This window comes from Pituophis catenifer, unplaced genomic scaffold (genome assembly GCF_029215685.1).
Source record: "Pituophis catenifer annectens isolate HBS135680 unplaced genomic scaffold, rPitCat1.0.hap2 SCAF_17, whole genome shotgun sequence".
Lineage (NCBI taxonomy): Eukaryota > Metazoa > Chordata > Lepidosauria > Squamata > Colubridae > Pituophis > Pituophis catenifer.
The window spans coordinates 507,384-528,609 of NW_027256897.1; the positions used below are offsets into that span (position 1 = coordinate 507,384).

General features: G+C 54.9%; 2 protein-coding genes across 2 annotated transcripts; both read right to left on the reverse strand.

The window, feature by feature from the left end:
- Positions 1-287: 287 nt before the first annotated feature.
- Positions 288-13,653, reverse strand: ENTPD2 (ectonucleoside triphosphate diphosphohydrolase 2). Its single transcript, XM_070955509.1, has 9 exons — positions 13,537-13,653; positions 6,208-6,325; positions 5,067-5,217; positions 4,214-4,373; positions 3,808-4,035; positions 3,286-3,555; positions 2,210-2,329; positions 1,304-1,438; positions 288-491 (listed from the first exon to the last, which is right to left on the reverse strand). Exons 1-9 carry the CDS (start codon positions 13,651-13,653, stop codon positions 288-290), a joined length of 1,503 nt encoding a protein of 500 aa, XP_070811610.1.
- Positions 13,654-18,651: 4,998 nt separating this feature from the next.
- Positions 18,652-20,979, reverse strand: SAPCD2 (suppressor APC domain containing 2). Its single transcript, XM_070955790.1, has 6 exons — positions 20,574-20,979; positions 20,013-20,149; positions 19,585-19,731; positions 19,365-19,457; positions 19,062-19,184; positions 18,652-18,952 (listed from the first exon to the last, which is right to left on the reverse strand). Exons 1-6 carry the CDS (start codon positions 20,977-20,979, stop codon positions 18,824-18,826), a joined length of 1,035 nt encoding a protein of 344 aa, XP_070811891.1. The 3' UTR covers positions 18,652-18,823.
- Positions 20,980-21,226: the final 247 nt, after the last annotated feature.

The window sequence follows — 21,226 nt, forward strand, 5'->3', positions numbered from 1 at the left end:
GGAAGAAGTGAAAGCCTGGAGGTCTCCAGAAGATTTCCTTGTCAACGCCAGCACCTTTTTCTTGAAGGGGAAAGCAGGGGGTGGAGGCTCGTGGCCCTCCAGGAAGGAAAAAGGAGGCAGGAAAGTGGCTGAGCTGTATATGCCCACAATCCATGCCAGGCACCGTCCGCCTCCACGGAGAGTTGGCTCTTCCGTTTGTTCCAATTTCTTCCTTCCTGAGTTTTGGCAAAAGGCTGGAGTTCCCAGTGCATGACCAGGGAGAGAAGGCGGGGCAGGAGAGAGCTGGTCTACACTGCCCCTCGGCCCTTGGAGGACTTCAGCAGGCAGAAGATGCTGCCCAGGCTGCCCAGAAGGATGGCGACAAACAGCAGGATGAGGCCGACCCAGGGGCCAAAGCTGGTGCCCTTCCGGGAGCTGGGCTCTTCCGCCGGGATCATGTTGGTCAGGTTCAGCATGTAGCCCAGGGCCCAGCCGATGGTCGTGTCCCCGGCCTGCGAAAGTGAAAAAAACCCACAATTGCACAAAGGCATGCCCCAATATGGCAGCTGCTCTCCAGACCCACAGCCGACCCACATCTACTGCAGAACTCCCTGCCTCTTGTGGTCTGCCGGCAGCCTGCGGAGCTGGCAGCAGAGTCGGCCTGTGAGGAGGCTGGGGAGGAACACGGGCCAGTCCTGGAGTCTGTGGAAGGCTCGGACGAGGGCTCTGCATTGGAGGCAGAGAAGGGGGCCAGGGCCATCTGGGAGTTATGTGCTGCTTCCGGAGCCTCCGGATTCTGATGTCAGAGAGGCAGAGGAACAGAGGGGAGCCTGTTCCCAGTGCGTGCATGCGCAGAACTGCCAGAAGGCAAGGACAGTTAAAGCAAAAGGGGTGACTTGGGAGTAAGGCTTGGAGACGATTGGCCCCTCCCATAAGACATAAAGGAGGAGCAAAGGCACGTGAGGCTTTGCAGGAAGCAACTTTGTTCGTGCTGGCCAGTTTAAATTCTGCAGCTCCGTTTTGACTCTGTGCTCCGTGTGGCCTTGCAAAGCCAATTGCCAATTAGGTCTTTGGCAGCGTGTCAAGGGAGATAAAGGTGGGTGCTTGTCAGCCTTATCCCAGAGGACTGTGGCAGACTTCTGTCGGGCTCTTTACAAACTATTTGTGGTTCATCACGGGCTGTGAATAAGCAGAATTCACAGCCGTTGAAATTAAAAGAGGGTTTTGGGGACGAATCGTGTGATTTTTCCTGTCTCAGGAAGCCTAGGCCAGAACGCTGCCCTCCCCACTCCTCTTCCCTGCAAGCGACCCAGGAAAGCCTTACCTGCTGCTGGAAGGCTATGTTGGGGAAGGTGCTGTTGCTGAACGAGTAGCCCCGGGTGAGCAGCAGCGAGACGAAGGTGGCCATGGAGCAGAAGTTCTGCAAAAGGTGCTCCAGCTTTGGCCCCTTCTTCAGCAGCTGGAGCGGCAGAAAGAAATGCCCAGGCTGAGTTTCGGCCTTTGAAAGAGCAGCTGCTCTCGTCCCCCCTCCCTCCACAGACACACTTTACCTCCTCCCCTTCATGATGAGAGAAAGATTATTCAGCCCACCACCACCAATTATTGGTTCCACGCTCATTCCAAGGTTGCTTCTTCTTCTTCCTCTTCATGTCTTCATTCGATCACAGGTCACCTTGGAGGGTTCGTCTGCAATTCATCGTTGGCCAGGTCGTAATTTCAGGGGTTCCTTCCCCAAATCCTCCTGGGCATCCCCCATCTCTTCTCTTCCTCTCTGCTTATCCTTTAGTAGCTGAGCCATTTTTCTCCTGCTTCATTTTGCCTTTATTGACGGACCGTGTCGCACCCAGCTTTCCTCTGGCAAAGGGCAATGAAACATCTTTGATCTCTTCTGCCCCAGACATGTGGGTGGAAACCAGCATGGGGCTCCTTTTAGATATCTCCTTCTTCTGCAGCTACTTCCAGGAAATCGCCATGATTCCATCTTCCCCTTCTCAATTCTCACAACAGACTTGTGAGGTAGACCTGGTTTGGAGGTGGCAGCAGACCAGATGACCCCACCCCACCCTGAAGCTACCAGCCCTTGTCCTACCCATGAGCCACTGCATTCCATTTCAAGTTTATGTTGGGGGGGGGGAGAGAGAGAACTAGTGATGTTTACATGACTAGCAAAGCTGAAAGAATTTGGCCCTGGTTGAAGGAAGTGAAGGAAGGTCCAGGGAGACAAACCCACCTCACTCCAGGGGGTGGTACAGATGGCCTCCGCGCCTTCTCTGAGGTCACTTGGAGTGGCTACCTGCCTTTTCATCACTGACCGGAGGAAATCCACCGTGTAGAAAAATGCAGAGAAGGCCTTTAAGGGAAGAAGAAAAAGAAAAACCTTTTTATTCCACCAGGTGGGCTTGGCCTAATCTTTTCCCTCTTTTTAATATGTAAATTTTAATCTGTTTTTAAATTATTGGGGTGTTTTAATTTGTCTGGGCCAAAATGGTTTAATTCGATTTTATCTGGTTTTTTAAATTTTTTGTATCTATGTGATTTTATTGTTTGGCTGTTCACCGCCCTGAGTCCTTTGGGAGTAGGGTGGTATACAAATCAAATAAACTAAACTAAACTAAATTAAAAAGAGGGACGGGGCAATTATTGTAAGATCTTTAAAGTGGTATCACCAATGGGGGGTCAATGCATTTTTAAACAGTCAGTCAGATATATAGGATTCTATACCTCACTTCTATTTCAGAAGGGGACGGAGTAGCGGTTGCCAGCCCAAACTGAATTCTCTTAAAAATGAAGCTGGGGGCCATTCGGTCTATTGGGGGGGGGGGCGAAGCTGAAACTGGGCAGTTGTACAAGAATTCGTAAACCCCACTTCTAGATTACTGCCTCAGGCATGAATCAAATTTGAGGGCGACTTGACTTTAAAAAAATGGAAGAACACAGTAAAGTCAGGCCAGCTGACACAGGTGGAAGCTAAATTCTGCAAGAATTAGAGAGCTCACACCCTGCCCCAAACTGAATTGGAAATTTGGGTGTCATGCCCCTCTTCACCCACATGGGGGCAGTAGCGCTCCATCCTTGCCAAGAGGGAAAAAATAACCTAATAACAGTGCTGGAAGGGACCTCGGAGGTCTTCTAGTCTAACCCGCTGCTCGAGCAGGAGACCCTGTACCATTTCAGGCAAAAGGCTGTCCAGTCTCTCTTTGAAACCCACCAGTGATGGAGCCCCACAGCTTCATTGCTTCAGTTGCAGCGGCTGCCCCAGGACACACACGCACCCCCCCCCCCAGCCCAACCCTCAGCGAGACTCACGATAAAGTTTCCCTCCACGGGGGGCTGGAAGACCCCGTCAAAGGAGCAGCTGGAATAAGGGCAGTCCGTGAAGCGGAAGAGGCTCTCTGCGTGTGCCAAGCACTGGGCAGGGTCTCCAGAGCCGCTCATGTTCACCATGGCCGTGGGGAAGTAGTTGGGGGGCTTCTCGGAGATGGCACAGGGCGACCCGTAGATGCTTTCCATGGGGAAGCTGTCCTTGAATCCCTGTGGCCAGCAGGGGTTTTCCAGTCGGAGGGCGTAAGCTTTAGCCTGCCAGGAAAAAATATAGGGAAGGGGCTGGTGAAGCAGAAGAGAGGGGTAAGCCCCCCACACACACACCCTTGGTATCTGCCATCACCAAGGTGAGGGACGGGCCCCTTTCCCTCCATCGCAGTTTAGGGGCCCCTTTGCAGCGTCCACCTTCAGGAACGTTCTGCCCGCTGACCTGCCGGAGCCAATCCCAGCCGTGGGGGCCCTATAAACCCCCGTAAAGTCCCTGCACCACAACCGCCCAGGCCATACCTTCAGGACCTTGGAAGTCAGCCTGGTGTAGATCTGGTTCATGCCGTAGCAGAGGTAGCTGTGCGTGTAGACTTGGTAGCTCTGCCCGTACAGCTTCAGCGTCACCTGGTTGCCAGGGCTCTCCACGGCCCCCGTGGTCTCGAAGGTGATCTGGGTGGAGGCCCCGCCCAGGTCCATGGCCCCCACCGTGCTCTTCTTGGGGCGGACCCACCGCCCGATCCACCCGTACTGGGGAGAGAAGACAAGGCAGGCCTTCTGTGACGTCACGGAGCTGAACCGACGTCCAATCGGGCTGTGACGTTGTGCTGACGTCAGAGCAAGACCGGCCAACGGCGCACGACTCGGAGGAAGAGCAGGGAGCTTCTCCTTTGGCAAAGAACCCGGAGGAAAGGCGAGGCGGTCCTACCTTGACAAAGTTCTCCAGAAGGTAGTTAGCGGTGACCCACCCGAACAAGCCTTCATCCGCTCCGCTCAGGATCCTGGCTCCCTGGAAGTCAAAGGGGTATTTCTTCAGCGTGGCGGTCACAGCTTCAAGGACGCTGTCTGAAGCCTGTGGGTTAGAAATGCTACACAGACAGACAGACAGACAGACAAATAATGAAACACTTTATGACCTGAACCGGGGGGCTCTCCCTCTCTCTCCCTCTGGAATTGCCCTTTGAGCTCCCCAGAATCTGCCCTCGGGGTCTGTTTGAGGTCTTGGGGATGCTGGGCTGGCCACCATCCACCTCAATGCTGCACGATTCTTCCCTCTCTAGCTACGCCCACGGTTCCAGGCATCGTAAACCCAGAACATGAATTACGTTGGTAACCAAGGAGAGTCATTGTGAACATCAGCAGCCCAGACAATCCCATTTGTTTGGAGGAGGGGTCCCATCCCCCAACCCCATTTATTTGGCTCCAGCTCGTCTCACCCCTCCTGAGCACAACTATTTCTGCCAAGGGAAGGAGTGTCCGCACAGTCAGGCAAAGGGACGTTTCTTCCTGTTCACAGCGTGACCCCTTCTTTGCCAGGGGGGCTGCCAACTCGCTGGAAAGGGTGACCCGGGGGGCACACAGAGATTTAGTGTGTAAACATTGGGGGAGGGGAATCGGTGCTCCCCCAAGTGAAGGATGGACGGGACGAATTGCACCGGCCACTGCCAGGTGACACTGCTACCTTAGCAAGCTTGAGAAGGGGACAGGATGGCCAAATTCAGCCCCCCTGAGGCCGGGGAGTGGGGTCTCCCCATTGGGTCTGGAAGTCAACCGAGACTTACTTCAGCAGCCGCATGCCAGCCGTGGCACCCAGGTAGAGGGGCGTGATGCCGTGCCTCGCCTTCGGGACGTCCTCCAGGGCCTGGTCAAGGCAGGGTACCAAGCTCTGCCCGGCTGCCGGTGGGTTCGTGAAGTAGCTTGAGATGCCTCCTCCTGCAAAATCCATCTGCCCTGAGTGCCAGGCTGGCGAGATCCCCCTCTGGGGAGAGACATAGCCTCCCCAGGATGCCCGATGGGTGGGGAGGGGAGGCTTCTCGCCAGGCACGAAAGGGAACAAGCTATTTCAGCAGCCAACAGAAACCTGGGAGGATTTGCTGAGTCAGACACGGTTTGACTCATTCCAGGGTCTGATTCCTGGCATTGCCTTCTCCCGCCCTCCAGATGTGCTGGGAATTTGGATCCAAACATCTGGAAAAAGCCAGGCTGGGAAAGACTGCCCTGCTGCAAAGGCTTTCCCCTCAGCCCTTGCCAGCTGCCCAGACAAAGAGCCAGGGTGGCCCTGGGCCCAGGCCTTGGCATGGCCTCCACCTGGGACAGCTCCTCTTCTCACATGCCTTTGAAGAAGCCCCTGGCCCTCTGCCAAGCCATGCCCAGGCACACCCACCTCCCTCCTCCCAGAGGAACCCACGGGTCTTTCTTTCCACAGCCTTAAACCAGGTGGGCCATGCCAGTCCTTTGTCCGATGCCCAGGGGGGGAAAAAGAAACGGAACAAAAGAAGAAAGAGGGAGGCTGCCCAGACGCCATTGTTCTGCCAGCACCAATGCACAAAATGCAGAATGGAAGTCTCAGCTGGCAGCAAAGCTCATGCCAGCTTTAAGTCACCCTGAACTTCGCCTTCCCCGGGCACAGGATCACGCAGGCCCTCTGCTCCTTGACAGGCGTGCCCAAACTGAGCTCTTTCAGACGTGGCTGTGCCCCAAATTATGGCATGCCAAGAAGAGGCTCTGGATTGGGGAGAGGAAGAGTAAACTTTCTGGCCTCCCCCAGCACTGGGGACGAAGGGAGCCCCATCCGGTGCTTTCAGCAACATTTAGGGGGCTCCAGCTGCAAACTCTTGTCCCTGGAAGGACAAACAGCCCCCTCCCCCAAGCAATGGGGGTGGGGGAGGAGGCAGGGGGCTGCAGAGCCCTGATTCTGCTTACCCTTCACGTGGCAGTCGCTGTGCTGGCTGACAATCCCAGTCTCGTTCTCCTTGTTGGACGGCCATTTGTAGACAAACATGGCTGTGTGGGAAGATCCGGCATCCAAAACTATCCCGTACTGAGCAGGAGAAGACGGAGAAGAAATGGGAGGGGAGGGGAGGAAACGTCAGTCAGGGCCCCAGTTTTGCCTCAAGACACCCTGGACAGACAGAAGTCGGGGTACACAAGGGGACGCCTCTCGTGCTGACCAAATCCCCTTGCAGGTCTGTTGGAAACTTCAAGCAAAAGGAGTTCGGGAGGGTAATGTAACCGCTCCACGGCTCGTTGCCAAGTACCACTGTAGGCACCCAGACAAGCCGGGGCCTCTACCGTCTTAAATTGCTCACTATTGTTCCTATGTTTTAGGCACCATCTCCGTGGCAGAGGGGGCCGCATGTCAGCCCCAGCCCTGCGACACTATTTGGGGCCGCCATTCGTGTGGGGATTGCAATTCCGCTGCTGCACGTTTTTGCCAATGACGTTTCCTGCGTTCCTGCTCTTCTTGGGAGCAACGCAGAACCGGAGCGCCTTGCGATGGATCGGGGAGGGAGAGGGAGGATACGGGGTAATTGGATAATTGAGTGATGGCACTGGGGTGGAGCTGTATGCTGCTTAAAGGGTGATGGGGAGCACGGAGCGTCAGCTCCAACAAAGATTCCTTTCTGTAACATTTTAAGGTGGTCAGTTAGTACTGATATCGGGATAAACAAACTTGGTTATTGCTTTTGCGTGCTGAGGGGCTTTTTTCCCCATACTTTACGGAACCTGACAGCTTGGCTCTTGGTTGCAGCCGAGGCCTTGAAGTTCTGCTGCTGAGATCCTCCCCAACTTTTCTCCCCCTCTTCCTGCCAGGTTGGGAAGCGCCTTTTGTTACTCTTGGTTGTGCAACAAGATTTTGATCCTTTGTCCTTTACTGTAATCTGAAGCGTTTCCATTTATCTAGAACTGAAACAGGGAGGGATCTTCCCTGTGGTCTGGTCCTGGAGTGGGGGCCACTTTCCTTCCGCTCAACAAGGCTGCCTCCATATCCATCTGCCCGGACTCCCCCTCCCCCAAGAAGCCAAGTAGGTCCCTGGCTATTTGGGGTGAGGGTACATCTGCCATCTTCTTTCTCTTGAGCCCCTTCCCCAAAACGTTTTGAGCAAGGGGGTCTCTCCTTCCCAAGCCACAGTTGCAGGACCAAGAGACCCCCTGACCACCACCAGAGAAGTCCTGCAGAAGTCGGCACGCAGAGCTGCTCTCTGGAATCAGAGTTTGGCCTGAGCTGCAGGAAGACAAGACAAGATCGGGCTGGCACAGGCCGGGCACAGAGTGGCAGATGGTGCCAAAGGGTCTCTCTAACACCAAGGTTAGTCTGCAGCTCTGCAGCCCCCAAAGACTCCAGGAGGGTCTTCTCCCACCTGCCTTGGGAATCGGGTGGGGAGAGCGCAGGCAAACGATGCTTTTACAATTTTGGCCTCTGCTGGATGGAGCAAAACAACTATTGGCTGAACCTCCATTGTCTGCAGAACACACATATTATCCTAACCACACACAGGAAACCTGCCTTAGTCAGAATCTGGCAGAACTCAGGCTAAATATTTTTCCCAGCCTCCCAATTATTTACAACTCCAGGTGGAGAAATTCGTAGGGCGAGATCAGGGCTGAGTCCTTTGCTACAAGCAACAACTTGCTCAGCCCTCGGAGACGTCCATCCTCTCCGCCAGCAACAAATCAAAATAAACCCCACAATGGGCCAACAAGTTTCCGATTTCTGGCAAAGAGGCTTCCTGGGGGGTGCCTCACTCTCCTCTGCCCCAGACTGGAAGATCCTTCCCACACTTCATGAAGAATCCGGGACCCCCCAAGTTCTGAATTTTGCAGCGTTGAGACCAATGAGCAAAGCTATTGTTCTTAGCCAAACAACATTTCTCAGGCTCCAAAGGCTTCAATCTTTCCGTTCCTTAGACTCTCCCGTGTCTAACATGTTTTAGGTCTGCTGTTGTGATCGGCAGACCCTGCTGCCCTCGGAGGGTCCTGCCAAGTTTTCCCCCTGGCAAGCAGGACCCTCATCTCTTCCTACAGAGGCTTTGTTTTCTGCAGCAAGGATCCTCTCCCGTCCTTGAACCCTGAGGATTTTCTCCAACTTTCTAACTCTGGTGCAGCTCCTGCTTGATAACCGGGGCAGCTTCTCTAAAACCCATCCTTGGCTGTTCTCTCTCCAATTCCCCACTCCCCATATCTTCACTCTACAGCCAGTTGGTCAGCTTCCCTGCCTGGTACCCCCTCTGTTTAACCCAGGGACCCTTGAATTATTAAACTGGATCGAGAGCAGTCGCCTCCTTACTAGAGTCCAGCCTCATGGCTTGGTCATTGCGGCCCAAAACCTTCAGGGAGATTCCCCCCCCCACCAAGTGCACCAGTTGACCCACAATTCAGAGCCAATGCATTCCAAGCAAAGAACTAGGAAGTTTGACAACATTCTGAGGTGTTTCGAAAGAGAGGAATGTGCCTGGGGGGGAAGAGAGGCTGGGGGAGCAGATTCCTAGCTGTGATATTTTGATCCCTTCCTGAGCAGATTATCCCACCATACAGAGGAGGAAGGAAGGGGAAAACTGGTCTGGCTTATTCAGCCTCCTGAATCTGTGGGGCCAGTTACTTTCCTCGGACCCCAATCCTGACGCAGATCTGCCTTTTCCCACAACTGTTGGCTGCTCCCATCCCAAAGAGATCATTAAATGCCGGTTTGCCTTCTCTGTTGGTTTGACAATAATCTGTGGATTCTGCCCTCAGCCACTTGCCCCCTTTTGAGCTTTAATTCCCCTGGGAGACGCTTCACTAACAACACAGGGAAACCTCCCCCCCCCTATTCCGCAAAGCATTTCTCAGCTGCTGCATCGGCTGGAAAACAGGGCGGCTTCCCTCCAGAGCCCCCCAGAACCGAGATTAGCTAGATTTGGGGGGGGTCCATGCAGAGGTCAGAATAGAAGAATCCGGGACTGAAGGCGATGCAACCCTCCTGGGTTGCCTCCATTATTGGGCCATGATTAGGCCAAAGCGATCCAGGCTGCAGGAAATAACTTTGAGTACCGCCGTTTGTTATAATTGCAGAGACATGGAATTCAAGCCCCAAACGCAGGCAGGGACTGACTCACCCCTTCCCACCCACCACTTTCACTTCTCTCTCGCGCCACGGAAACAGCACTGAGTTGGCGGCAATCTTTTCACACTCGGCAGGCTCAGCAGGGGGCCTGTTCTGGAGCCCCTCACCATCCGGTGAAGCTGGTAGATGGAAGGGATCCATACGACACGCGTGGAAGGCGGCTGGAGGTCACCCGGTGAGAGTCTGGCTCCTCCCCTGAGGCTGGGGACTCCCCTGGGGGAAAATACAGGCCTCCCCTTCAGCGGACCCCAAAAGTCAGCCCTCCTTTAAGGAGGAAATGGGCCAGCCAGTGCTGGGGAAATGGGAGACATTCCTCTCTGCCTGCCTGGACTCCAAAGGAGGACATGCTTCCCTCTGAAGACAAATCAAGATCGCTCAGAGAAGTCAATGCGCACCCAAGGGGTGTCTGTCCTGGCAGTCTCAACAGCATGAGAGTGGCCTCTGCAAAGAGGAAGCTCAGGATTCCTCCTCTTCCTCCTCCTGTTTTAACATATCACCGTCCTCAAAAAACTCTTGGGTCAGTCCCTCCCAAGGCCCCTTGCCTAAGTCAATGCAAACTCCTTTGCTGCTTTCCCTCCAAAGAACTCCCATCCTTCAGGGCCACCAGGAAGTGGATCCTCTGGTGGTGGTGGTGGTGGGGGGGTCTCCAGAGACTTAATACTTCTGCAGTATTTGTGTTCCCTAACGGTTACTCCGGTGATGGTCCCAGGAGGAATTAAACGGTCGATTAAAACCACTCCAAGCAAGCAAAACTGGCCTTGGACCAGTTCTCCGAGGAGACCGCTCCCGAAATGGGCATCTCTGCCTCAACATACGCAGAACCGTGCTGGCTTCCCTGGCCGGGGGGGGGGGGGTCGGGGCAGAGCTCTCTGCCCACCAGCTACCCAGAGGGAGGTGCCCATCAGGACCCAAAGGCTTGATGGCACTTTGCAGGACCAGAAGCCTCCTGAGCTTGGAGCCAGAGAAGGAAAGGGCCATCCCCTGGGACGCCGATGAGACCCCCTCAATGAGACCCTTTCCCAAGGCAGGTCTGGTTCTGCGCTGCCCACCTTCTTCCCGTGCGCCCCCCCCATCCCATTCCCAGCTAAACTCTTAATCCTCTCTCCTGGATTCCAATCAAGAAACGAAACCATTAAGTAGGTTTCTTTTCGAACACGGGCAATGCAATGTCAGGCTTGCTGATTGTCTTGTTCCAGACCCTTCCGTGGAAGGAGGCAATGAAGTCACACTTGGCACCTTCACAGCATTCCCAGGGCAGGCAGGGGGAGTGAAATCTGAAGCCAGAGGACAAGCCAGAAGCTTTTCCATGAGAAGGCAGGTAGATCTGCTCTTCGGGCAGCCCGGATAAATTCTGGCTCTGAAATTCTGGATAAATTCCAAGCAAGCAGGCCAGGCCACTAGCAATGCCCCCCCCCACAAAGCCCCAAGGATCCTCCACAACTTTTCCAAGAGACTGAAGGGCTTCTGCACAGAAGGAACCTGCTTGACTGAGTGGCCTCTCTCGTCCCCCTCCCTCCCTCCATCCATCCGCTCCCCCCACCCCCAGGAAGCTCATCTCCAGCATTTCAAAGGGCTGGCAAGGGGCCCGCCAGGCTCTTCCAGGGATTTGAAAAGTGCCAAATGTGGGAGGCACAACCAGGGTGTGGCGTCTGAGGAACAAGCATGTTCCCCCAGTTGCACACATGAGCTCATTCCTCTTCCCACATCTAGTACCCTGATTAGGTGCCCAACCTGCACTGTTGGGCAGCCTCCGGGAGGGGAGGGGAGGGGAGGGGAGGGAAACACCATTTGCACTGGGGATCTTTGGGGGCCTTGTCCCACCCTTCCCCCTGCTATTTCAGACGTGCTACTCGAAAAGCGCACCAGTTCCTACCGTTTAAGGTAATGAGGAGGCTTGGAAACGCCCTTCCAGCCACCCAGAGCTCACGGTCGGTGGTGCCATGATTTGTAAACCCAGCATCCTGGCTCTGAAGAGGGTCCCAGGGATCCCCTTCCCTTCAGAGTTCTCCCACAGCCTTTAACATTCAGGTAGATTGCTGCAGGGCATGGAGGTTTCCCCTCTTACATGGCGGAGGAGAAATAACTCAATGAAACCACAGAATTCACAGCAGCCCCTTTTAGAAGCTGAGGAACTGCAGGGGGAGCCTTTTCCCCTTCAAAACAACCAAATAAAAAGAAAATGGCATAAATGTTGATCAATTGCTTAAGCCTTTCCTCCCCCCCCAAAAAAAAAACGTGGGAAAAGTGATGAAAAAGCCAACCCCCCCTCCCCGGGGACATTCTTCTACTTTATATTCATAAAGCAGGTTTTTCCTTCTCTTGTGCCAGTGCCAAGCTGCCCTTGATAATGTTTAACCCAATGCAGAGCCTGTTAGTGGTATCCCAGGCTAGGACCCCTCCCTTCCTCCCCCCACAACTGTGGCTTTCCTCCTGGCACCGGAAAAAGAACCGCGATGCACCCAGAATTCCAGGCTGATCCATGTAGGGAACCGGTTTGGCAACGTCTCCCTGGCCCAACCTTCCCCCTCTTCTGCTGATGCAGGTGCCCATCTGCCTAGTTCCAAATGCCCCCTTTGGTGACCAGACCTGCTCCGGATCTCCCAGAATTCCACAGGGGAAGGCTGCCATACTAGATGGAGCACGGAGGCAAAAGCACCTTTTAAAAAAAAACAAGGATGCAGTCCACATGGAGGACCAGGGCAGAAAATGATTGCCAAAGGATCAGAGTAACGTTCCACAATTGTGTTTTGCTACAATTCCCATCACCTGGCTCGGACTCGGGAATGATGGGGTTTGCAGTCCAAAAGACCTGGGAGAGGTCTAGGCTACCAAATTTAAGGAAAAGAGTTGTGGGGGAGGGGGACCTTTTGCCAACTAGCATTTTGAAAATTAGGAAATGCCTCAGGGAAAGAAAGGTGGGTGCCCCCCCATCCCTCCCCCCCCTCCATGAGAGGTTTCCCACAGGCGAAAGTTTAGCTTGGAAGCTGTTTTGGGGCAGAAAATAACTGTCTCCCTTATGTAATTCTGCCAAATCATGGGCTCTGATTGCTTTGTAAATAAAGACAGAACCAATCCTTTTTTTCCCTCCCTCCCCCTCCTCTCTTCTTCTTCTCTCTCTCTCTCTCTCTCTCTCTCTCTCTCTCCCCTCCTTCTCTCTCTCCCTCTCCTGCTCTCTCTCTTTCTCCCTCCTTCTCTCTCTCTCTCCCCCTCCTTCTCTCTCTCTCCCTCCTCCTCTCTCTCTCTCTCTCTCTCTCTCTCTCCCACTCCTCTCTCTCTCCCCCTCCTTCTCTCTCTCTCTCTCTCTCCCCCCCTCCAGCTTCACCATCTCTTAAAGGTGGGGGCAACCACTCTCCAGAGAGCCCCATCCCGCTAACCAGAACCTCCAGGGACAGAGACAACCAATCTTGGGCAGATCGAGCAATAGCCTGATGGGCTGCTTAGTCCTGTGGGCACCAAGGAAAGGCCCACCCGGCCCAGCATTCTGGCCACGGACCTCCTTTCCTTTCTGGGGGAGCGGGACCAAGATCTCCATTCCCTGGGGATGAGCGGAGAGTGAGCTCAGCACAGAAGCTGGCAAGAGCCCAGTAGTTCTCCGGTGCTACAGAGGACAACGGAGGGCCAAGCGGACTCCTCTCTTGCGGCTCTTCCATCTCCCCCCCCACCGCCAGAATATAAAAGTCGGGAGCCCCCAATAGATGCTTGCAAGACACAGGCAGTCTGCACCCCCCAAAATGCCACCCGGGAACAGATCTCTTCCTCCGCTCCTTCTGCTTCCCCAGAAATACACCCACAGCTCGCAGATCCACAACCAGCCTCCCACTCGTGCCAGTCAAACAGGTTCAGAAAACAGCAGGAAGCCGAAACCCCCCGCGGGGTCTGGGAGCTGCAAACACCCTTCACCCGGGCAGGGCTGGGCAGCCTCCTCTTTCCCCAGGCCGACCTCCCGGCTTTCAGCACCGGCGCCCCAAGCCTTCGCGCGCGCACCTGCCCGCAACTCCCGGGCCGACCCCCGCCCAGCTCCGCTGCTCCTGTAGGCGCCGGCAAGAGGGGCGCAGGAGAGCGGGGTTGGCGCTCCGCCGACGGTGGGCGCAGGACGGCGGCGGGGAGCCCCTCGCCTCCAGTCCCGGCGGCGCGCGGGGGCGCGTTACCTTGAAGGCGGGCTGGTCCTGCACGTTCTTGGTGGGCACGCAAAGCAGGATGAGTCCCGCCACGGCCGCCAGGCACAGAGCGCCCAGCGCCGCTACCACCGCCTTCTTGGGGCTCATGCTGCCGCCACGCGCACTGCTCCTACTCCGCTCCCGAGCCGGAGCCGAAAGCAAAGCCGGGAGCCCCGAAGCGCCGCCTTCTTCGCGGCCCGGGGAAGGGCTGCTCCGAGAGGCGAGGCAGGTGAGCCTCCCGCCTCCTCCGAGAGGCCAAGTTGCCCAATCTGCCTCCAGAAGGAGGAGGAAGAGGGGGCGTGGAGAGGCTCCCTCTTCCTCCTTGGAAACCGCAGCTCTGAGGAACTTCCACACCGAGGAGCAGCCTATCTCCCCGGTACTGAACATGGGGGGGGGGGGAGTGCGCTGCAAGACAATCTGCGAGAGGTTAACCCACCTTTGGACTTGGCACTTCAGGATCAGCTGTCCCCACCTTAGCCCTCCCCAAGTTCAGCTATTGTGTGAATGCAGGTCTTTGCCAGGTCTGTGGCTTGCAACTCTCTTAGGTCCTCAGCCTGCATTTCCATCCTCAGTCCCTCCCCCCCCCCACCCGGGGAAAATGACTGGGGAAAATGGTGCAGAGGCTTATTAGGCACAGCGTGCCTAAGGTTGATGGTTGGCACTGAGGAGCCGCTGAGCTCATTTTCCCAGGCCAAGCAGAGCCAGCCCTGTGCCTGGGACTCCCAGGGAGCTCTTCCCTACTGGACGCTTGTTTGTTTCTCTCCACTCTCCTCTAATGAGATGGACATGCACTTTTGGTTTTTTTATTATTATTATTATTATTATTATTTCCTCTGGAAATAAGCCTTTTGCCACCGGAGATTCTCAGAGCCTCAGGAAACACTTCTGGAAGGGAGCACTCAAGTCCACTTAAGGAACAAAGCAAGCTGAAAAGAGAGAGAGAGGAAGAGAAGCCGCAGAGACAGTCTTGAGAAATCGCCTCTCCAGATGGCTTTGAAGTCCTCCGAGGGAACGCTGGCAAACGGCCTGGCTGTGGTTGTGCGCCTGCCCACTTGCGGCTTAGCCAATCCGGTAACAGTTAAACCTTCATCGAGGCTTCTGCTGTAAGTCGCCCGTTTGGACTGGGATCTCCGGAATGCTTGCTTCCGAGTTAAGGAGCTGTTTGAGTCCTTTCCAGATGCCGAAGGCTCCGTGCCCACCGGAGTTCTTTCCCAGCACGCTAAGAGTGCCACTCCAAGGATGCTGTGAGACAGACAGACCTCCCCAAGAAGACCCTGCCTCTTACATCGCCCTTGCCTGGTCCAGCAATGGACCCTGCTTGAAATCCCGGGTTTCAAGAAAGACGTTTACAACCAGCCTGTCTGCAGCAGGATGGGGCAAAGACCCTCAATGCCCTCCATGCCAACTCAATGAGCAGAGTAGGAGAACAAACCAACCTTTGTAGCATAAAATACCCCTCCCCCTGTGAGACTTACTATTTATAGTGAGTTCCCTCGCATTCTCTAGTTTGTTCCCTTCTTCCAAACTTAGATGCCAGCCACACAAAACATTAACGTTTCTATGGAAAGAATTTGGAAGCAGAAACACTCTCAATAATGCCCGGGGTGCCCCTTCTTGGCATTTCCACTTGGACAGAAGTCCAAGGGGTCTTTTGAGGCTAACTTCTCTGGGACAAAAGACTATTATCCTCAGTGTCTGACCACATCCAAGGAGACAAGGAGCATCTTGGGCAGAGATGCCCCAACTGGGCAAGACTGAAACAGTCTGGCTCAAAAGTTTCCAGGAAGACTGCTCAGATGCCTTCAAGATGCCCACTAACAAGAGAGAGACCAGCCTGGGTTTGTTTTCTCCAGAATTTGGTCAAGAAAGATTCTCAAGGACGTTTCTTCTTCATAATAGTCCCTTGTCTGAATGCCTGGCCTCCTTTTCTTTTCCTTCCTGAAAGACCCAAATTCTGGGAAGAAGAGAAGGGTGGAACTCATTCTGACTTTAGCAAAACATCTGCGATTATATGAATGGGCGCAAAGCCAAAGCAACATTGGACCACTGGATAAGAGAGGTCCTGCTATCCGTCCTCAACCTGAATTTAAGAGCGGAGGAAGCCAAGAGAATAAGGGAATTTGAGTTGGGGGGTGAGGTGGGGGGCAGAAGCCCAGATTCCTGCATTAAGCCTGACTCTGCAGAACTGGCTCCTTCCGGCCTTAACATCTGGAATGCCTTCTCAACGACGATCAGGCAGTAAGTCAGGGAATTTATGCGCCAAAAGTTGTGCGAATGGTCACAGCTCCTCCATGCTCAGATGCAGTTAAGCCCCCAAAGGGTAGATTTTCCCAGGTAGCACGACTGTAGTGTTATTATTATTATTATTATCCTCATTTTCTACCCCCTTTAATTGGTATTATTATAATTATAATTATTATTACTTTGTTGCTTTGCATGTACACTGAGAACTTCTGCACCAGAGACAAATTCCTTATACTGTATGTCTAATCACACTTGGCCAATAAAATATTCTAGTTCTGTTTCTTTAAAAAGGGAGGAAGAAGATGGTGGACCATTCTCAAAGGGTCTCCAGTCAGCAGAGCAGACTCCCCCTGGATTTCCCAGAAAGAGGGGGCTTCTCCCTCCTGCTCCCCCCAAAGCAGCATCTGCAGCCTCATTTTGCAGCGTTTGGCTATGCCATTGTCAAGGCTGTTTGGCTTTTCCTTCAAGAGTCCCCTTTTCATGGAAGGAGGAAAAGTGCAGCAGGGGACCCCTTGATCCAGAAGCCCCCTCCCCATAGGAATGAAGAATTGCTGGTCTGGCAAAAGGCAGCTTCTATATCTGGGGGGGTGGGATTTTCCTGCAAAACAGCAGGAGATGCTTCCTGGCCAAATTCAGTTGCAGCAAAGGGCGAGCTGGCCAGAGGTTGGAATGCATTCACAAGGAATGGAGGATATTTTGGTGCTGGGATTTACTTCAAGCTCAGTTTCTTCCCCCTTCGGGAGCCTAGCAGGGTCCCTCACAGCCTTAAATCCCGAGAGGCACTTAGCCATAAAAGGGGCTCCTTCGCTTGAAAGGCTGCCCTGACCTCTCAGCCTTGGGGGCTGGTAAAAAGAGCAACAGTTCTGCAGCTTTGGAACAGGGGCGTTCTGTTCTCTTAGCCTCCTGCTAGCAAGTGTGAAACGTAGAGTCAACGGAGGATCTTTGGTGCTCTCTGAGCTCCGTGGTTTTCTCGCAGAGGTTTAGTTACCCAAACTAGGTAACATCATCAGTGGGTCATGAAACTTCTGCGAGAAAACCACCAAACTCATTTCGACCCTGAGCTACACATATTCTCCTTTATCGGTACAATCCACCATTCCAGGCTTCCTTCAGTTCAGAGGGTAAAACGCCAAAGGATGCTGCAGGTTGAGGCAGATGGTGAGCGAGGGCTCTTCAGCCGTTCACTCTTCCTTGGTGATCTTGGGGTTTGTCTGGGAAAGAGATTACTCTTAACTAGAATGTCATCCCAGATGTTCCGACTTTGCTCTTGGCTTCATGCGTGGGTTTGTGGCTTAGCGCGATACAAGAGGGCCTTCATAGCACATCTGGGCTAGAGCCTGGGCCATGTTTCAGGGGTGGGGGTGGGGGGCTCCCAGGTTGCTATGGAATTAATAAAGGGGCCACAAACCAGGTGGGAGCCCGGTTGTTCCCCCTGCATTCTGGCTGGCTGATGATAAACAGAGGAACGTGTTGGAAAACGGCAGAAACAAAAGGACATTGAAAATAGACCCATTCCTGGCCAAGTCTTGCAACATAGGTTAAGCCATAAGCGCATGTGGGTGGGGCAGGACTGTGGGCATTGAATCACCCCCCCTCTTCTCCCCCACCCCGCCCAGCAGTTCTGGGAGGACAAAGAGATCTGGTTTCTGGAGCCAGAGCAAGCTGTCCAGGGTTGTTTCTGGACTGCTGCCTGGGACACGTGACCCTCCCGCCTTGATGCTCCCTGTGGGGAGAAGCCCTGAGGTCGGGGGGAGTTGAAGATCTGGGTCTCTCGCCCGAACTGGGCCTCTTCCGCTCTACTTTTCCTCAGGAGGACCCTGCCTTGCATTGAAAATACAAAAAACCTCCACAAAAATAGGAATTGTTTTTCCAGGAATGAGCAGCTGATGGGGAGCCTTCTAGGTTTATCCCACGCCTCCCCTCTCTTCCCCAAAGTTCAGTGCAACAATCCTGACGCCTCGATCCATAACCTTAAAAAGATTACTCTCTGGCAGAACAGCCCTCTTCATTCCCTGAAAAACTCATTTTTGAAAGTAAGCAATCCAGTTGATTAAACACAGATCCTTAACTTGGTCCTTGCTTCCTTCTCAAGGAAAAATCTCTCCTGCGGCTAGAATTTTTTTATTTTAACTTTATCAGCATCTCTTAAACAGACTCAGCCACACACCCCAATTTTTTTTGGGCATCTGATTTCAGGCTAAAGCCCCTCCGGACCCCTTCGATCTATGCCAGGCACTAATATAAAAGCAACAGCAAAATAAGGTTTAGCTTTTTTTATTTGGATCTTGCACAATGAGAAAACGAACACATGTACTGTATTTAAAAAAAAAACATCCTCGAAAATGCTACGCAGAAAAAGAAAACTACACACAGTGTTTATTTGTAAACATAAGAGACCTCTGTAGCAACTGGAGGGAAAGTCAGAGAGTCCTTTGGCAGCTTCCTCTTATAATGAAAAACAGCTAGTTCTAAGCAGCCTGTCAGCTGAACACGCCTGTGGGGTGGGGGTGGGGGGGCTTCTCTCCCAGCGCGAAGGAAACCAAGCAGATTCTGAAGCTTTTCTGTTACACAGAGGAAGTGCACCCACATATATGCCCTTCCACGGGCAGAGTTTGGAGTAGAGCAGCATGGAAATATCAGCCATAAAAATAAAATTAAAAAATGCCCAATTCAGCCAAAGACCCAGGCGCAAAAGAGAGTCCGTGTTCATTCTAAGAGGTGAGAATCGGGACCCCTGGGGGTCTGACGGGGCCGTCCAGGAGTGTTGCAGTCAGGGAGGGGGCTTCCTTGGGGCAGGATAGTGGGAGTCTCAGCCCCACTCCTGACCCTGTAAAACGCCCATTGAGAATATCCTTTCCCAGAGATGGGGCTGCGACGCCTCCTGCTGGCCGTGGGGTGTGGAAGGGCTGGCTTGCAAAGAGAGCGGGTGGATAGGGCCCCGGTTCTTCTGCAGCCCCCCTCACCTCCCCCCATGGGAGATGTCCAGTCTCTGGGGGGGGGGATGCCCCAGAAAGAGGCAATTGGTGTCCAGAGGCTAAATGAAGGTGGAATCCAGCTGGTTGCTGTCCTTGGTACTTTCTGCCCGGGCTCCAAAGAGCTGCTTGATGAGGGCCGACTTCTCCTGCTCCAGCTGGGTGATCCGGTGGCCTTTGTCCGTCACCTCCTGGGGTGGGGGTGGAGGGCAAAGCGGTGTTAGCAAAGTATCGGTTGGGGCCTCCTTCCCACCCACACAACCACCGGCAAAAGTGGGGGGGGTTCTGCTTCCCGCTGACCTTGGTGAGGAGCCTGTTCTGTTCTTTAAGCATGTTGATGGTCTGTTGTGGCCCTACAGATGGGGAGGGGCCCAGCAGAGTGGCAGGCGGGCTGTGCGAGGCAGTGGGGCTTGAGCTCCCAGGCTGGAGAGAAAGGGGGTTTAAGCGAAAAGCACATAACAGGTTTCTAGTCCACATGGGCAGCAGGGCCTTGCCCCAGGCAAACGCCAGCAAAGTTTATTTATTTTATTTGTACGATTTCTCCATCCCACCCCCACCCCCGTCCCCCATCCCAATTCCCCACTGCACCACCAGGATCCTCACTTTGGCCGAGAGGGAGAGCAGCTGCCAGAGGCACCGGTTCAGCTTCTGTACTTGGGGGAAGAGATGGTTGAGCTGCGCCAGGCTTTCGTCTTCCTGTTGAGAAAAAAGGGGAGGGGGGGGTCTGTGGTTGGGTCACCATTGGTGCCCTCTGAGCAGGCTGGCCAGCCCTCCCCTTCTGGGTGATGGTTCCAGCATCCTCAAACCTGCCTCTTGCTCTCACCTGGCGACCTTTGCTTTGTGCCAGCTGCTTCTGGTGCCCTTGCAGGCGATGGAGCTGCTGGTGGTACCAGCTCCGCACCTCTTCGACCAGCTCCAGCCCCTGCAGCAGGAAGTCCTTCTCCTTCTCCAGCTCCTTCATCTGCTTCAGCTGCCGGGAGACACAGAGGGGGCAAGGGCGTCAGCAGGCAAGGCCCTTCATCTCCATAACCCTCCAACTGCGAGACAAGAGGGCATGACGGGCGCAGGCGCCGCTCCCCGGTTGGGCACACTCTGGATTTGCTTTAAACTACAGTTCCCATTGCTCCCAGTACACTACCGGGGAGGCAACCCAAGCTGTAGTCCAGCAGGCCAGCTGGGGGAACATCCCTCTGCCTTGCCAGTTCTTCTGCCAGGTGGGGACGGAGGTGGGGGGCACAGGAGTGGGAATACCATCTCGTAGTCCACTCCGTGGGTGATAGTGTGTCTCCGCCGTTCCCCTCGAAGGCTCAGCTGCCTCCGGGGCTCCTTGCAGGGACCCTCGTTTTCCAGCTGCTCCCTCGGCTTCCGGCTCCCACCGGCCTCTCCTGCTGCAGAGGGGAAGAGGAGGGGGGGAGTTTAAGGGGAGGGGGAGGGGTCCTTGGTAAACCCACCACTCACAAGGAAGCAGCAATTTTGATCCTTTCTTCCCCTTTCCCCCTTTTTTCTCCCAATTTACAACTCCTTTTGCAATCTGCCCTCTGACGGGTGCTCTTTCTCCCAGGTGCAGATCCCCCCAACACTCATGAATCAGGTTTTTCCCCTTCATGTCCCACCAGGGACCCCCCCCTCCGCAATTAAACCTAGATTGTTTGGTCTGAACTAGGCCAGGGGTCACCTAAATTCATAATTTTGAATCCCCTGGACGAATTTTTAAAACAGATAAATAGTATTTAGTGCAATATTAAAACTGCAAATCATTTTTCTGGTGACCGCCGAACTAGGGGAGGAAAGAACTGTGCCCAGGGCCCTCACCGGCTCTCTTGCCCTGCAGCTGCTGCTCCGCCTGCCCGCCGTGGCTGCTCCGCTCCAGGCTCCGAGGGGCGCCGCCGCCGCGTGTCAGGGGCGGGTCGGCGGGGGGGCCGGGCGCTGGGGCCGCCGCTTTCCCTCCGGCGGGCTGCTCGGGGCCCAGGAGCGACAGCCGGAGCCCCAGCACGAAGCGCTCGAAGGTGAGGTAGCCGCTGGCCGGAGCCGCCCGGCGCAGCCCCTCCAGCACCCCCGGCGGCAGCGGCCCCGCTTCCCCGCCCGGCTGCAGCCAGCGCGACTCGATCTCCCGCAGGTGCACGTAGCCCCGGCGCCGCTCGTCCAGGATGTCGTAGAGCGGGCGGAGGCTCTGCAGGAAAGCCCGCGGCGGACCCTCCGCGCTGCGCTCCGGCGCCATCGGGGCTCGGACAAAGGGGCGTGACGTCAGCGGCCCGGCGCTCATTGGCCGCCTGCCCCCAGCCCTCGCCGCCCATTGGCGGAGCCGCCCCGCGAACTGGTTTGATTTCGCTGCGGCAGCGGAGGAGCCCGAAGTGGCGGCCGGAGCCCCCCGACGCCCCCGGCCCGGAGATGCTGCGCAGGGCGCCTCCTTCGGCCGCTCCGGGGCGGCGCTGCTTGCCCCCCGCCCCGCCCTGGCGCCAGGGGCT